Source organism: Mus pahari, chromosome 5, assembly GCF_900095145.1.
Source record: "Mus pahari chromosome 5, PAHARI_EIJ_v1.1, whole genome shotgun sequence".
Taxonomy (NCBI): domain Eukaryota; kingdom Metazoa; phylum Chordata; class Mammalia; order Rodentia; family Muridae; genus Mus; species Mus pahari.
This window is the reverse complement of record NC_034594.1, coordinates 70,279,402-70,296,797: the sequence shown is the minus strand read 5'-3', so window position 1 is coordinate 70,296,797 and position 17,396 is coordinate 70,279,402. Positions and strand designations below refer to the sequence as shown.

General features: G+C 51.9%; 1 protein-coding gene across 3 annotated transcripts in view; it reads right to left on the bottom strand.

Moving 5' to 3' along the window:
* Positions 1 to 801: 801 nt before the first annotated feature.
* Positions 802 to 17,396, bottom strand: part of Gpr35 (G protein-coupled receptor 35) — a 24,374-nt gene continuing 7,779 nt past the window's right edge. The window contains exons 1-2 of one of the 3 annotated variants that reach the window (XM_021199067.1): positions 12,002 to 12,160; positions 887 to 3,339 (exon numbers count right to left, since the gene is read on the bottom strand). In XM_021199067.1, the coding sequence (XP_021054726.1) occupies positions 2,406 to 3,329 (924 nt within the window). In that variant the 5' untranslated portion in view covers positions 3,330 to 3,339; positions 12,002 to 12,160 and the 3' untranslated portion in view covers positions 887 to 2,405. Of the gene's footprint in view, positions 3,498 to 6,496; positions 6,690 to 12,001; positions 12,161 to 17,396 lie in introns of those variants that run through there. The other 2 variants (XM_021199066.1, XM_029539020.1) reach the window with 2 other exon arrangements.

The following is a 17,396-nucleotide window of genomic DNA, read 5'->3' as shown; positions in this document are numbered from 1 at the left end:
CAGTGCCTCTGACACCAGTTCTAGTTGGCCTTTGGCAGTGGAGGTACAGGGGCTCAGCCTTCCTCTTTGTCAATAGTTTTTTGTTATTTATTTATTTATTTATATGAGCAAACTGTAGCTCTTTAGACACACCAGAAGAGGGCATCAGATCCCATTATAGATGGTTGTGAGCCACCATGTGGTTGCTGGGATTTGAACTCTGGATGAGCAGTCAGTGCTCTTAACCGCTAAGCCATCTTCAGCCCCTACAGGTCACCTGAGTGTTCTGGAATGCTTCTGCACCTGTCCCCGAACTCGGGACCTCTGGAAGAGCAGTCAGTGCTCTTAACCACTGAACCATCTTTGCAGCCTGCCAACAGGCTTTTTATAGTGTGCTATTTGTTTGACTTTTTTTTTTTTTTTAATTTGGAGGATGTGTTGGGCCAGAGAACAACTTGTGGTGTGGCTCGTTCCTACCACATGTTAGCTCCAGGGATCTGAACTTAGGTTGCCAGGCTTGGTTGCTGGCACCTATGCCAGATGAGCCATTTAACTTTCTCATTTTTTTAGTGTGCTAATTTTGCAGCTTTTGTGTAAAGACTGTCCTTCATTTTCTACCCCCGTCTTCTGCATCATCTGGGCAGATGGCCAAGGATAGCCTGTCGGGGCGTGGGATTTTCCCCTAAAGCTGAGGTTACCAGAGGAAGGTAGAGTATTGTCTGCATCAAGGCAGGTGCTCTGCAGGCACTGTGGGCAGGGTGCCCACTACTGTACACTAGGGGGTGCTGCAGGGGCCCCAAATGATCTATTTCTTCCCCCCTCCTGATGCAAGCTACTTAGAATAGATGTCTGCTGTTGTAGTCTAGAGTCATAAGACTCAGAAAAGAACCATAGACACACACGTGTAGATCCTATATTTTGATATATAGATACGCCATCCCTTCCAAGGTGAAGGTTTAGATAATACTGCAGAAGAGAGGGTGGAGGGGATGTGAGAACTTGAGGGCGAGTGGGCGAGTGTGGCAGAGAAGCCATCTCCTCTGGTTTAAGATGACCATCAGCAGGGAACAGGAAAAGCGCTGCTCTGATCCACTGAACAGCTTGGCCCACAGTCATGCCAGTGAAGGAAGCAAAATACTGCTGTGGCAAATAGGTTGATGATCAGGAAGCTGTTGACATTCCCCGGCAGGGCGATGAGGGGCAGCACACAGCCACGGCTCCCTCACGCCCTAGCCACATTTTTGTCCAGAGCAGGTGTCCAGGTGTGTGTGAGGTGGAAGTTTAGTGGGGACTGGTAATCTAATGGTGCAGTTTGGGAATTGTCACCTACACTGAGTGAGGCTTCTCAGTGACGGAGTCACCGTGCTTTTGTAAGTAACTCCAGGAAATCAGTTCACCAATTTATACTTGAATGGGATCCTTTCTTTGCTGTCTGGGGGATGAACAGATATTTGTTTTTTGTAGAAAAAACAGGGGTCAGTTAGGCAGTAGGCCTTGGATGGAGTAGGGGTGGAGAGTGGGGAGAGCCGGTTCCCCCTTCCCCTGAGCTGGAGGGGCTCTGGCTCTGGGTACGGCTGTAGCATTTGGACCAAGACAAAAAACAAAGCACAGAGGGGGAAGCCCAGGGCTACCACACCTCCAAATGTGATCAGACTCAAAGCTGGCTTTGTGGCTAATCCTTTTCTCCAGAGGCCCTCACAGCCTGGGGCCACACCCTCAGAGAGCACAGGTACCAAACCAAATATCAGTCTTCCTCACAACAAACTCCAGCAGACCACCGCTGCCATAGCCACTGTCCCCAGGGATCAACGGTCCCACTACAGAATGGAAATGCCGGCAAGAGGCCCAGGACAGACTGCTTAGCACGATGTTATGACCACTGGGTCTTCTGAGCTGGGACCCTCAGAACCTTCAGAGCTGGAGCAACAGTGACAGTCATGGGCCTTGGAGGACAGCCTGCCAGACCATAGGTGCTGCCCTTTTGCCCAACCCTACATGTGGCATGAAGTTTAGAGGTCCCAAAAGAAAGCAGCCATTTGAGGGTCCTCTGGGAAGATGTCTCCTGGCTCTCTGAGCTATATGTCCATTCTTTGCCTCTCATCACTTGCGTCTTAGTGACAGAGGACCTTGCCAGGACCAACTCCAGGGGAGGGTTGTATCCTAAACTCAGTGGCTAGCCATCAAGGCCCCATTCTGGTACCCAGGAGTTCTAGATCTGGGGTGGCAGGTATGTGGTCTTGTTCCAGGGTCCCTCAGGTCAGACATTAGAGCCTGAGTCCTCTGATCCTTTCAGAGGAGCAGATGCAGCCCCTCTAGGCCAACTGGGTCTCCTAGAGTGCTCAAACCCCACAGCAGGTTCAGGCTGATCTGGGGGCTCCTTGCTCACATCACAGGTTCCTCTGGCCCTTGGCACGTGTTCACTCCTTCTAGGTGAGGCTCAGGCTCTGGGAATCTTGGCTCTTGTGGGGTGTGTTGGAGGACGTGGCCGGCTTGGACGCTTCCTGGAACTCTCTGGCCATGTAGTAGTAACAGATGGCATCCAGGCAGCAGTTGGTGTCTGAGAGTTTGCCTGTGATGGACAGGGCACGGCCGAAGGTGTCTCGGGCAGCACAGGTGTTGAGGCTCAGGGAGACCTGCACCGTCAGGACCACGTGCAGAGGCAGGAAGCAGATGACAAACACAGCCAAGTTGGCCCAGACCATGTGGGCGGCCTTTCGGGTAGCCTCCGCCTGCCCCACATCAGTGGCCGGCCTTCTCGCTAGCACGGTCACCACCTGCAAAGAGCAGAAGACCACGATGGCCAGCGGCAGGTAGAATCCCAGCAGCGAGAAGATGGTGGTGCTGAATTTGTGCCGGGTTTTACTGCTGAAGCAGAAGCCACCCTCTTGTATCCCCAGGTGCCAGCGCACTACCAAGGAGGTGACCACTATCACCCAGAGGGTCACACACACTGCTGCAGCCTGTCGCGGGGACCGTAGCTCACGGGCACGCAGGGGATGCCGCACTGCCACATAGCGGTCCACGGCAATGGCAGTGACCAGGCTTATGCTCATGTATCGGTTGACCAAGTAGATGCCCTGTGAGAGCTGGCAGATGGGTGTGTCTGAAGAGCTGTATTTCAGGGAGTACAGCACAAACGGCAAGGAGCAGAGCAGGCAGAGGTCGGCCACAGCCAGGTTGGTCATATAGATGCGGGTCTCTGTCCACTGTTGCATGCGATAGCAGAATACCCAGAGTGCCACGCTGTTGAGCAGCAGGCCCAGCACCAGCAACAAGGCTGAGTAGATGATGAAGAAGTTGTTGACTGAAGCAGGCCACATGAGGGTGCTGTTACAAGTTGTACTATCCATGGTCCTAGGGCTGCAGGAGGGTCAGGAAGTCAGTGAGGGTAGGTGGAGGGAGGGGCCACAGGGTAAGGCCCTGCCCCTGTCCCAAGGCCTGCCCACCTCTGGGCAGGAATTCTGGAGCAGGCGTGCATCACACACCTGAAACTCCCCTTCCCAAAGAAACCACAGAAACTGTAAAAAAAAAAAAAAAACTCAAAGTTACCCTCAGGGTCTAACCTCTGCTCACTGGACAGCTAGGGATATCCAAAGCCTCCAGAGATGATGGGAAGACTTAATGTGGCAGATCATTCCAAAGCTAGAGACAGAACGACCCCGCCCATCTCCTTAGTCGGTCTCCTTGGACCAGCCTGTTACAGGAGAGACAGCAGTAGTAGGTAGTCAGGGTGTCTACAGGTGCTCTCCAGCTCTCTAGAGCTCAAGTCTTAGGCAGAGATGCCCCCCAGCCTCACCTAGCATGCAGCGGGAGGTCTCAGCAGGGAGACCTCAGAGGCAGCTCTACCTATTGGCCTAAGGATCCCATGGGCCTTATAGCTTTCTGCCCCCAACCTGGCTGCAGGAAGACACCTACATTTGATTGACAGATGTAGCCGGCACTCATTCTGACTGGTCTGGAAGACTACAGAGGGTATAGCCTGAGATGGTCTCTGGAAAGGTGTGGGAACTTCTGAGGTACCACCACTAGCCCCACATCATCCTAAGGGCCAACCCCAGGCTCATGTCTGAGATCTGGGTTCTCAGAGGTCATAGTCCTGTCCCTCCAGATCCTTGATGGACTCAGAGGCCCCTGCCACTGCCATTGTCAGGAATGTCTCCAAAGTTACTCTCCCTTGTCCACTACAATGAGACCCAGAAAGGTACCTGAGCCCATCAAACCCCAGCCAGGTGGGCTTGGGCAGTGGTCTGACATATACAGTATGATAGGTGGCATAGCAATCAGACACCCTCATTCAGCCTACTCTTGGACTAGCCTTGGCTACCCCACTAGACGGGGCACTGGTGTGACTCTACAATATTGAGAAGGAACTGAGCCAAGAACCTGCCAGCAAGTGCTGAGCCCAGGCACACTGGACACCTGGCCTGCCCCCTTGTTTCTGGTTGGGTACCAGGACCCTGAATGGTTACAGGATTGGGTAAGCCATAGGTCTAGAGCTTATTGCAATGGCTTCCTCCAGGGAAAGATGGCAGAGGAGAAGAACTGTGTTCACCAGGGAGAGGCAGGCCCAAGCCAGCTATCTGCCTTGGCAACACAGAAGGCATGTGTCCTTCCCCAAACAGGAAATGGACAAGCACTCACCCCGGTGATTGCAAGCAGGGAGGGACGCAGGCCAGGGCTCATTTCCTCCTCTGTCCCCAGGGAACCTATAAGCCTCCAGTCCATTAGAGAAGTGAACCGCAGATCCCAGCTGAGATGAATATTCTGCTATTATAGTTTATGTCTAGATTCCATATCAGCCAGACTAGAACAGTCTATTTGCTAGCAACTATGGTTTCACAAACCATGTGTTTTGTTTTGTTTTGTTTCTTTTTCCTTCCAAACAACCCAGAGTTCTGAGGCTCCTGGGGCTAAACTCTTTAGCCAGGCTAAACTCCAAGGACTTCCTCAGAGTCCCTGACACTGACTGCTAACATACTGCCCTTCACCCTCTGATACAGCCACCCAGAAGCAGCCTGTGGAGCCTCCCGCAGAACGGGTCCCTGGAATTTGTTCAGTATCCAATAGGAGCATCTGGGAGTTGGGCAGAATGGCTCCTGGGGTGCCTATGGGGAAGGGCTCCACACTGTTAGCATCATGGCTCCCACCTGAGGCCTCTGCACCTGAAACCCTACACTACTCACACAGTCTTACTCCTGGACTCTCAATGACCAGAAGCCTGTATAGGTGAGATGTGGGAGCTCTTCGTGGCCCCTCTTTAATGTCCACTGTCCCACATAGCTGCATGTGGCTTCCTATTGCATACACAAGCTTGAAACTTTCAGGTTAAACTCAAACGGCCCAGTATTTTGTAGGGTCAGGTCAAAACCTCTGCCTGCTTAAAAGACAACACAGAACTCTAAGCAAGGAGGATTCAAACATCCCAAGAGGTCAAGGTGCACAGACAGCTTGGAAGAAACATCCTACTCCGGGAAACCTGGTCCACCAGGACACTTCCCCAGAAAGTTCAGGATTTCAAGTCCCAGGGCCCAGCTACAGACAGCACGTCCTGTCCTTGACTCAATATAGCACAGAGACCAGAGCCAGAACACTCCCAACTGCCTCAGAGGTGCAGATGGGTTGCCCTCAACAGGCACAGACATCCATCACGCAGCCCGTGCAGGGATGCTCACCGTTCAGTTTAGAGAAGCTGCCAGTGGATGCTGGGCTGGAGAAATGGTGCTTTTAGGCTAGTAACTTCCTACCCGGTGTGAAATATGGGGCTGACGTGGGGAAGGGAGCCAGCTATGCACGCTGCAGGCTGCTCTATGGACTCAGCACTGACCATCCAGCAAAGAGGTCTGCAGAGGCTGACAGAAAGCCTGAGCCCATCCCTCGGTCACCCCGATGTCCAGACAGGGACCCACGGGTCCCTGAACACTTCTCTGTTTATCATCAGGCCTGGGGCCCCCACCCACCGCCTGAGATATGAGGGCAAGGGTAAGGCACTATCAGTAGGATACTGCAGAGGCTCTGGAACCACAGGCCCCTACGGAAACGCCCTGGGTCCCACAGCAGGCCTGCGGCTGGGGACTTGCCGCTCCTCTCAAGGGCACACACACGCGTTTTCTATTCCAGCACTGGAGTGCAAGACACCACTTGCACAGAGCAGACTTTGAAGTCTCTGATGAGGTCGGCACCAAGGCCTAGAAACATCCCGAGTTACTTTGTACCAGCCGTTTATGCCATCCCCCGCCCCACCTCAACCCCTAAGAGAACAGCGCACTGGTCCTGAGCAAGTGCATCTGACCGCTCCCCCAGGAAGCACACCCTGAGGATCCAGGTCCCCAGCCCAGTTCCAGCTGTGCTCCAGCATACCCATCTGCCACCACCTACTCGACACAGCCCCATCTGGCAGACCGAAGCTCAGCTCCGTCCATCTGACCAACTCCAATCCAGCCTCACCTCACCCGACAAACCCCATCTCCACACCCCCACCCATCTGACGGACCCTGGCTCAGCCTAGCTCCAGCCTTACCTCATCTGACAGATCCCAGTCCAGCCTCATTCAGCTGATAGCCTCCAGCCCAGCGTCGGGTGATACATCTCCTGTAGGTCTGGCCCGTGTGGAAGCCCCAACTACATCAAGGCATACAGCTGTTCTCCCCGGGGCTTAGGAAGGCCAGCCACAGCTGTCTGTCTTAAGCCCGCCCGCCCGCCCGTAAGTGGAGGAGGCTGTTGGGTTTATTGACAACAGCCATGGGGAGGCAGCAGCTCCACACCCCCACTGCCTGCTCTGCTTTCTTCAGCCCTAAGGCTGTGCTGAAAGGTGGGGATTTCTAGAAGGGAAGCTAGAACCAGCCACCTTGGCTGACACCTACAGAGAAGCGGCAAAGAATGCATTTGCTCTGGAAACAAAGAATGAACCATCTAACCACCAGCTCAGCCCCACCCTTGAATGATTCCTCTTCTGTGGCTCATTTCATTCTCAGCACCACTGGGCAGGCCCCCCCGCAGAATCTGTGGTCACAAAATGGCACCCTGCTCCCTGGTCGGAGGCAGCAAGGTTCCCTGTCTTCCATGCTCATGAAGATGTGTCCGACAGTCATGTCCCACATACCTCCCCGACAGATGACTCAATCAGCATGTGTGGATAGGGCAGAGGCCGGCCCTGATCAGCCCGCCCACAGACAAATCCACACAGGCCACTCCTGACCTGCCAGCCAAACCCACTGCCTCAGAAGCCTTTCCAGGGCTCTTTGTACAGAATATTTCCCTACGCCTGTGGGCCTTGGGAGGCAGTCTTTGCCCCAATTACTTCACTCAGAGCCCAGGGGTCTTTCCCGTGGCCATAGGCCACCACCCTTCTTGCAGATTGCCTTCCCTACCCAGCCACCTTTGCCCCATATGAGCCCTGTAGCATCTAACCATAAATAATAGATAGTCTCCTGCCTTCAAAGACAGTGAAGAGCTAGAGAGAGCTTCACTCCCACCCTTCCCCGCTTTTCTTTGCCCAGGTGGAAACAGATCCTGAGAGGGAGTTTATTGGCTAGGGTGTCACAGTTGGTGGCAAGTTTGGGACCAACACCCTAGTCCTCTATATCTTCGGCTGAGCTCTCTGCCCAAAGGGAAGCCCTAGTTTGGCCCCACCCACTCTCTTTCACTGTGGCCTCCACAGACACAGCCTATGTGGCTGACTACCTTTCCAGACCTGTCCCGAGGTGGGCACATACCCCGCTGTGGAGGAGCCCACCTGCAGCCACGCTGCTTCCAGAAGTGTCTCCTGCCTGGATACTGGACCGGGGTTCCATTCTTACTCTCTCCCAACCTCACACTCTGGCCTCAGGGTCTGCCCTGTGGGTCAGTAGAAGGTGCTGCTGGGTAGAGGCGTGGTCCCTACCATCATGTGGACTGGCTCACAGGGCAGGGTATTGCTCTGGCTAGATAGCTGGGATGAACTAGTGACATCAGGACCGCTCTCCCCTCCCCAATGGGCTTCTCCCCTACAGTAGCCTAGTGACCCAGAAGGCGATATGGTCCAGGAAGGCACTCAATGTGTGGCGATCAAGCTGGGCTCGGAGCCACCATCTTCTCTTGCTCAGGGCACAAGCTGCCCTCAGTCCTGTCTCCACACCCTACCAAGCCTCCACTTGTACTCTACACTAGGCTCTGCAGGGGACTCAGGCACTGTGATCCAAGCTGTCCCATGGGGCTGCCTAGCCCTTTTCTCAGAGCATTTAGATCCCCAGGTCCCAGAGACCTGGTTATTGCTGGTCAGGTTTCAGGGTCCACGTCAAATCCAGAGTCTCCCTGCTAAGCAGCCTCAGAACCATATCTGCAGGCTTCTGCAGGCCAACTGCTGCCTCTTGCCTCTAGCAGCCTCTGCTTCCAGGTAGCACTCTCTCCCTGAGGCCTGCCTGCCCCAGCCCCCTGCCGCCCTCACCTTCTTCTACACTGAACCTGATAAACCCATACCAGGCCCAGTCTCTCTCCCTCTTTCCCCTCTCCCTGTGTCCCTCTCCCTTCTCTCTCTCTCCTTCCCTCTCCTCACCTCTTGCTCGCTCTCTGTTGGCCTGTGGGTCAGGATGTAGCTCTCAGCCACTGCTTCAAAGCCATGATAATGGACTGTAGGCAAGTAATGTAATGAAACTGTACACAAGCCCCAATGAAATGCTTCCTTTTCTAAGATTTGCTGTGGTCATGGTGTCTCTTCACAGCAAAAGGACACTGACTAAGACAGGTGCTCAGGCCTGCAGGCAGTTGGCAAGCAGTACCCTCCCCTTGAGGATTCAGGGTACTGTGGCCACCTCCAGTGCCTGAGTGTGAGGTTGGATGGAGCCTCACCCTTCCATCCACCTCCCCAAGGTGACCTAGTACCTAAGGCAAAAGGAACACCAAGGGTGACCCTGTCTTTGTCTAAACTGCTTGCATTTGTCTTACTAAGACAATCCCTAAAGCACTGATTTTGCTTTTCTTGAAGTCTATTTGTTTTAGGGCCTCTTAAGTGCTATGCCCCAGGTAGTGGCCATGTGACCACACACAAATGACCCAGCCCTGGAGACAGGATGAAAAGACAGGGTCCTCTGTGTCCCTGACCTTCGCGGCTGTGCAAGATAGGGCTGGGAGAGGGGTTGTGACCTAGCTTCTAGCTCTATACTGGCACTTTCAGTTCTCTATTCACAGAACCAGGTCTTGAAGTGACAGCTTCCCCGGGAACAACCCCTCCCCCACCAGCTGCCTCAAAGCCAGCAAAGACATGACCCCCGCTTCTAACGTTATTGTATGATGGGTTCATGGACTCAAATCCACCAGCGGTTGGTGCAGAGTGGAAGTATAACAACAGCTGGAGGTGTGAGACTCACTCAGCCATTGGCCCCACAGGGATCTACCTCTCAGTTCCCATTCTGCTCTCCCTCGCCAGGTCCTTCCAACTCCAGGACCTGTCAAGACCACTTCCCTTCACTCCACAAGTCCCAGCCCCACTTCACAGGACAACAAGGTGGCAGAAATAGTGACACCCTTGAGCTCCACTTGAAGTCCCTCCCCATCTCGGGACCCCAAGCTCTCCAACTCCTCGGTAAGATCCCACCTGGAAGCCTTCTGTTGTCTGCCCACCCCCATACAACCCAGTATCTTTCCCAGGAAGTGGCCGTGAGACAACCCGGGCACACCCTTACTCCATCCATCTCCTCCCACCTGGGACCCAGCAGCCCTTCCTCCGCAGGGCCCGGCTTCAATGACCCCCTAATCTCCGCTCTCTGCTTTCTCTCCAGCTGGCCACTCCCCGTGCCACACTTTTTCTCCTGGGTGTTTTTAACCCCCCTTGCTGTCCTCCTCTTTGTCTCTGCAAGGTGATCCTGACAAGGTACAGTTAAGCACCAGGCCGGGGCTCTCACCTCCAACCCCAGAACCTGGGAAAAGCTACTGTCCCGGCCATTGTCTCTGAGGCCTTGTCCGGCAGCTGTATGCTATGGGCCAGACTTTTTGTCTAGGAATTAATTCTTACAATACTCTCATCTGCTGCCAATATGAACTCAAGTGTCTGATGGAAGTGGTAGGATCTGGGACTCTCCTGAAAGTCCCTGGTAGACTAAGGCTGCAGGGAGTACGGGCCTTCCTTAAGCAGATTTGACAGAGGGGACCCAGTGGGGAATGGATGGATGACTGGGACAATGTTAGCTCTGTCCTACCCCTCTCTCGGCTTTTCTGTGTATTTGAGAATTTCCCTAAGTTTGCATGAATAAAGGAATGACTGTGCAGCTAGCTGTGAGATGGTCTGTGAATAGCAAAGTCCATCCGTTGTTTAAACAGACAGAGTAGTCAGGTGGTTGAGAGAGATGACGCCACAAGGCCAGTAACTTTGTTGTGGGGTCCCTTTACTCTGACACTTGTCCCATATAACCCCTTGATGGCTGCACCCCAACTCTCTTGGCCTTTCTGAACAAAAAAGGCCCCCCAGGTTCCTCCAACTTCCTGTTATGGCAGCAAGAACTTCCACCCCTGAAAGTGATTTGAGTTGTGCGTGGCAGGGGAGGCCTAAGCCTCCTCTGAGTGTGAGGTGACCAAAGGGGACTGATCAGGCAGCAGCCAATTTCTGTATATATTCTTAAACAAACAAACAAAAAAATGCCCTATGGCCTCTGAGATCCGTGCTGCCGGCTCTCACAATCACGTATCTCTGCATGCCTTCCACAGAGCTATGGCTGAAGACAATGCTGAGAGAGTAGGCCTGGCTAGGCCTGGATTCACTCACCCTCTTAGGTGCCGGTCATGCCACACAAATGTGTTTGTACTTTCCACTCAAACTGATTTAAAATGATCATCTCAACAGAAAGATGGCAAAGGCAAAAAGAAGAAGTCAACTTAGTTTCAGGAAAAGCCCTGAGGTTAAAGCTCTTTGTAATCAGTCATATCTGAGACCCCGGGAGTCTGCAGCCTCTGGTGAAGTCCCTGGCTCTCTGAGGATGCCATGCTTCCTGGAGATGAAGGCACATCCTTCCACTCTCCCTTGGACAGCTCCAGCTCTGCTGCTCCTTGGCTGCCTCTCCTCTCGGAAGGAGCTACTGAAAGCTCTTTCAGGACTTTGCTCCCAGACACTGGGCCTCTCTCTCCACCTCCACCTGTAACTAGTTAAGTATATTCCCACACACAACTACTGCAGCCCTGCTTTGTCTGATAGCCTTGCCCACACCATCACTTCTGTCTTAAACAGCATGTAGATCTGATGCACAAGTCCATTCCTTCAGTGGGCAACTCTGGCCTCTGGCCATGCTAGCTCTATGGTCCTCTGCTGGTGAAACTTGCACAGACCATGGTTGGGAGCTCTGACGGGAGAAGCCACTATAGGATGGTCAAGAGACATGGAGAAAACCCAAAGAATCCTCAAGTACTGAATGGGGGGGGGGGGGGGTAGAGAGCCCTGACGAAAGCTGAAGGAGTTGTTTCAAGGGAGTTTTAAGACAGTGATGAGGGGATCAATATGAAAGGCTTCTGGAGACATCTGAAAGAGTCCTGAAGAGATTCTGAGGAAATCTGAGGAGAGCCTGAAGTAATCCTGAGAGTTCTAGGTAGATCCTGAGGAGGCCCTGAGGGGACACAAATAAGGTCTGAGAGGATGCTGAAGCAGTCCTAATAGGGTTCTGTGGACATCCTGAGAGGGTCCTGAGGAGAGCTGCCAGGGTTCTTAGTCCTGAAGGGCTCTCCATTGTGAGGAGGTGCTGAGTGGTGGTAGTAACAGCCACTCTTCCCGACCCACTGATCCCTCTTCTGTAGGAGGCCAGCACCCACCTCCAGCAGCAAATGTGTCCTGAGAGACGCATATTACCCTTCCTTCTAGGAAACTCGTACCCACTCGTCTCTCAGTGCCCACAGATGGCTTAGGTCAATGGGGGCCCTAAAGACAACAGAAGTATCATTACCCTCTGAGAGAAACCTTGCCCATTGATCACAGCAGGTGACTCGTGGCAAGAGGAGGATCCTGCAGACTGAGGGAAGGTGGAAGCTCACTGACTTCCAGTCTCCTTTACCCCAGGGGCTCACTCACCTCAGGCAGCACTCTTCTACTCCAGGTGGGCCTTCTCAAAGGGCTGCTCAATTTCAGTGCGCCCCACACCTCTGTGGAACCCCATGGGAGACAGTGGGATGGGAACTTGAGTGCTGCCCATGCCACAGTTCCTGCCTTGTCAGGGCCTCATTGCCCTTTACTGCCCTCAGATTGCTCACCCACACTCTCTGCTCTCCTTCCCCTTTCTTGACTAGAAGGTCACGCCAGGCTCACTACTGGAGATGCTGTCTCCCTCCACAGCACTCCAGTCACCAGCTGCCTTCCTCAGCCTCAAGGGGGTTTCAAGAACACTATACCTTTCTAGCAGAGTCTTGTCCAGTCAATCCACCTCTAATCTGAGGGCCCCTCTAGCTGCCCCACTCCCACCCCTAATCCGGGAGCCTTGACAGGCTTCTCTGAAAAAAAAAAAAAAAAAAAGCTCACAGGTCCTGAACTATGGCAGAGACCTCAGACTAAAGAAATCTGAAGGGACAAAAATGTCAGCTCATGCCAGGCAGTAGTGGCACATGCCTTTAATCCCAGCACTTGGGAGGCAGTGGCAGGATCTCTGTGAGTTCAAGGCCAGCCTGGTCTACATAGCTAGTTCCAGGATAGCCAGGGCTCCACAGAGAAATGCTTTCTCAAAAGAAACAAAAAAGAAAAGAAAAGAAAAGAAAAGAAAAGAAAAGAAAAGAAAAGAAAAGAAAAGAAAAGAAAAGAAAAGAAAAAAAAGCCAGCTTATGAGAGCTGTGTGTAGTGAACATCTTACTTTGCTCCAAGTGAAATGGTCACACCCATAAGCTTACACTGGGCAAGCGGGACCAGTCTCTCAGTGAGGAATTTTCCTCTCTCTCCATCAGGACACCAGCCTTCTGCTTGGGTAGACTAAGGAAGTATGTATTGAGTGGGCCAGGAGTTGGCTTAATTGGTACCCTAGACACACTGAGGCAGCCCTCTTAGAAACACAGAGCTGAGGGTTCTCACAGCACCCTTCCTGATACCCCAGGGCCACCAGCCCTCTGAGCTACTTCCTCTGAGGTTGAGCAAGATGCTGCTGACAGTAGACAGTGAAGCAGAAGAACGTATGTGCACGAACGGTTAGAGATAGGAAAAAGTTATTCAGCATGACCAAGAAAGGACAGGCACAAATTCAGCTTGCTGACCCCTCCATCAAATGGACACACGTCCAAAAGTCTGATGATGATCTCAGAGTGACTTCCTCTGGCATGACTCACTCATCCCTAGGACGTTACATGGCAAGCAAAACGAGAGCTGTATTCATTATCTGACCCAGTAACCTCATATCTAGGAATCTACCACCAACAGTGAGAAAGTGGTGAGCGGATGCTTCAGGGTCAGCAATGCAGTGCAGATCTGCAGAGTGATAACAAGACATAACCTCACACGACAATCTGCAAGGCGCTGGATTGAAGGAAGGATGCTGGCACCATGGAGCACTGCAGAGCTGTAAGAAGCAAGAGGGTATTCTGTTTTCAAGCTGGGCAGTGGCTGCACACGTCTTTAATCCCCCTCAGTGAGGCAGATCTGACCAGCAGGCACCTGTAACTGAATTGGGGTCCACTCATCTGATACCTCCCATGACTATAAGGCAGTGTCTGCAGCCCTGGGGCAAGATGTTGGTAATCTGCACAGCTCTGGTTTGCTGGCGTTCCAAATGAACCCATTGTCTTGCTCCCTCATGCCCTTAAGTCACTGGTATTTTGAGTAGCAGACAACACACAGGCTTATGGGGACAGAAGGAAACTTCAAGGTCCCCTTGCCTATATGCAAAGACCTCCTCAGCCCCTGAACATCTTGCGTCTCACAGCAGCTGCACACTGTGGACGACTGTACAACATGGCAATTGGGTTTCCTCAGAGTCAGCAGAGAGAGGAGTATCCTTGACAGAGGCCAGTGTCTTTGCCTAAATTCAGAGATTACAATGCATTGTATTATCTGCTGTGAGAGCGTAAGTTGGGTCCACCATTAACAGCAGGGGTATTGGGAGGCAGGGGGACTGCGAGTCACATGATGATCATCAGTAGGTGCATCAAAGAGCCAACCATCCTTCCTACAACATGGTCTTGCCAGGAATCGAGTAACACCAGAGTCTGCCTGAAAGTTGTTGGGAGGAAGATGGGCAAGAAGCAGTAACACTGAGGTGTGCAAGTGGGCAGGGTCAGCCTGGGGGAACTCTTCAGGTCAAGAGACATACAGATAGTAACACGCTAAGAGGCGACAGATACTGGGGCAAGGAAGGTACCCTCAGTGAAGAGACTTAGAAGGCCCATCTGTAGCAAAATGTGTGGACTCTCTGGTCTCCACTGAGTTGCTACATCAAAATGGGTGGTCAGGACACCAGTCATAGCTAACAGCCTGTGTCACATGTCACAAGGGTCTGTCAGAGGAGAAGGAAGAAATTGCCAATTCTTCATTGCCATTGGTCCTGACACAAAGCAAGAGTCAGTTAACATAAAGATGAGGCTAGTCTCCCTGCTAAGGGACCTGACAAGAGGCCCTTCCTTTTGGACAGAGCTAGAGGAGGAAGAGAAGAACTGAGTATTACAGCAGAGGAGAGGTTATGAAGAGTGAGCTAAGAGAAGGCTGACGTGAACTGGGCGCAGCCCACCCCACAGTGACGGCAGTGCACTGGCTGCAGCCCCTTCTGGGGTATGTGCATGGAGGCATCTTTCCTCGGAGGACCTGCTGCCCTAGCCTATGGATCCACCCTGAAAGATCACATAGAGGACTCTGACCTGTAGCCAACACCTCTTTTCCTGGTTCAACTATGGAAATTGCTCTTTTAAATTTAAGATGGGAATTGATCCCCGATTCTTTCTTCTCTGCTGCAACCCAGCCAGGGCAGCAGCGATTATGAGGCTCACAGATTTTTAGAAGCCCCTTTTTATTTCTCATTCTCAGCTTTTTGTTGGTGACATGATTAAAATAATCTTAGCTGGTAGGTGGAAGGCACAGCAGTAATATTGGTCACGATTTGATCATCACTGGCATGGGTATGGGGGACTTATAGGGTCCCTAAGTATAACAGTTAATTTTGGCTATGCTGGGCAGTGGTGGTGCACACTTTTAACCCCAGCACTTGGGGGGTGGGCAGAGGCAGGTGGATTTCTAAGTTTGAGGCCAGCCTGGTAAACAGGGTAAGTAACAGGACAATCTGAGCTACACCGAGAAGCCCTGTGTCAAAAGAACAAACAACAGCAACAACAACAACAAAACAAAAACAACCTTCCCCCAAATACTATCAACTTGACAGGACCTAGAACTCCTAGGGAACAGATGCCTCCTCAGGACTCTGGCTGGGTGGCTCTTTTGGGTGCCTGCATTTGTGCTTATAGACACAAATCCAACTACAAAGTGGGGAAGAATCATAGCCCAGGAAAGCCAAGACACTAGCTCAAGTCCCCAAGGGAGTGATAGGGGGCAGAGAATGCCAGGCTTCCTGGCAGAAAAAGGAATGACATGTGGTGCACACAAGGTTATGCAAGCTATGGAGAAGTCCAGGTAGCTGGGGGCTGATGGGAAGTGGAGGAGGAAAACAAGGGGGTGAGGGGCACCCAGATGCAAATCATAGGAGCAAAACTCATCCTAAAGGTGTTTAGCTAAGGGGCAGTGTCTTAGGGTCTTACTACTGTGCACAGACACCAGGACCAAGGCAACTCTTATAAGTCCCTTTAATTGGGGCTGGCTTACAGGTTCAGAGGTTCAGTCCATTATCAAAGTGTGAACATGGCAGCATCCAGGCAGGCATGGAACAGGAGGAGCTGAGAGTTCTACATCTTCATCTGAAGGCTGCTAGCAGAATACTGACTTTCAGGCAGATAGGATGAGGGTCTTAAAGCACACACCCACAGTAACACACCTACTCCAACAGGGCCACACCTCCTAATAGTGATGCTCCCTGAGCAGAGCATATACAAACCATCACAGGCAGATACCCTAAAGTGCTACTGAAAATGGGTTTTGTCTTGTTTTGCTTTGGATTTTTGGAGACAAGATCTTGAGGTAAGATAGAAAGACAGCAAACGTGTAAACACAAGAAGGAAAAGGAGCCCTCAGCCCAGAGTCTGGCTGAAATCAAGAATTCTAAGACAGAGCCGGGCGTGGTGGCGCACGCCTTTAATCCCAGCACTTGGGAGGCAGAGGCAGGCGGATTTCTGAGTTCGAGGCCAGCCTGGTCTACCAAGTGAGTTCCAGGACAGCCAGGGCTACACAGAGAAACCCTGTCTCGAAAAAAGAATTCTAAGACAGTAAACTATCTGCCAAACCCTTCCCCCACCCCTGTGACTTTCTAGGATGCCACCACAAGTCCCCTTTCCACTGAAAGGACTTGTTCTCCAAACCTGTGTAATCCTAGTGGCTCCTGCTTATATTTCACTATCTTGAAACCCCATGCAAGGCACCTTTTGATCGACCATATTATCCCATTTATTGAAAACTAGGAAGGAAGACAAGCAACTGCTCAGCATCCTTTGGGATGTAACTGAAACCCACCAAAACAGTATACACGGCCAATGTTAGAACACTTACAGTTATGACTTTCTCGTGAGTAGTCACACTTGAGTGTGCTCTATCCTGTCTGTATCTCTCTCTCTCTCTTTTTAAAGATTTATTTATTTAGCATGTGTAAGTACACTGTAGCTGTCTTCAGATACACCAGAAGAGGGCATCAGACCTCATTACAGACAGTTGTGAGCCACCATGTGGTTGCTGGGATTTGAACTCAGGACCTCCAGAAGAGCAGTCTTAACCACTCTTAACCACTGAGCCATCTCTCAGCCTAGTCTGTATCTCTTGTCCTCTTCACCATGAGCTTTACAAGACCCATGTTAAAACTGTGGTGAATAAACTGCAGCTCTCTAAGAAGCCCACACTCGTGTTCTTGGGTGTCTTCTTTCCGAGTCCATCTATTTTTAGGAAGCTCCACTACTAGATACTGGCTGGGCCTAACATTCTTCTGTGCATCAAAACCAATAGTTTGGTTTTCCTGCATTTAGTCCCTGAACTCCTCAGGGTGCTGCAGGTGACAGACAGACCTATGTCTCCATCCCAGCTGCTTCTGACAGTTTCACTCCCTAGCCCAGGCTGACCTGGAACTCACAATATAGCCCAGGACTGCCTTGAACTAATGACAATCCTCCTGCCTTAGCCTTCCAGGTACTAGACTTACAGGCATGGACCACCATCCTGGCTCTGTTAAGAGTGTTGATTCCAGGTCTATATTGTAGAGACATACGGGCGTCCATGGAGACAGCGCAGAGAAAGAATGCTTCCCTAGCATGTGAGAAGCTCTAGGTTCAACCCAGTAAACCAACCAGCCAACCAACCAACCAGCCAACCAACCAACCAACCAACCAGCCAACCAACCAACCAACCA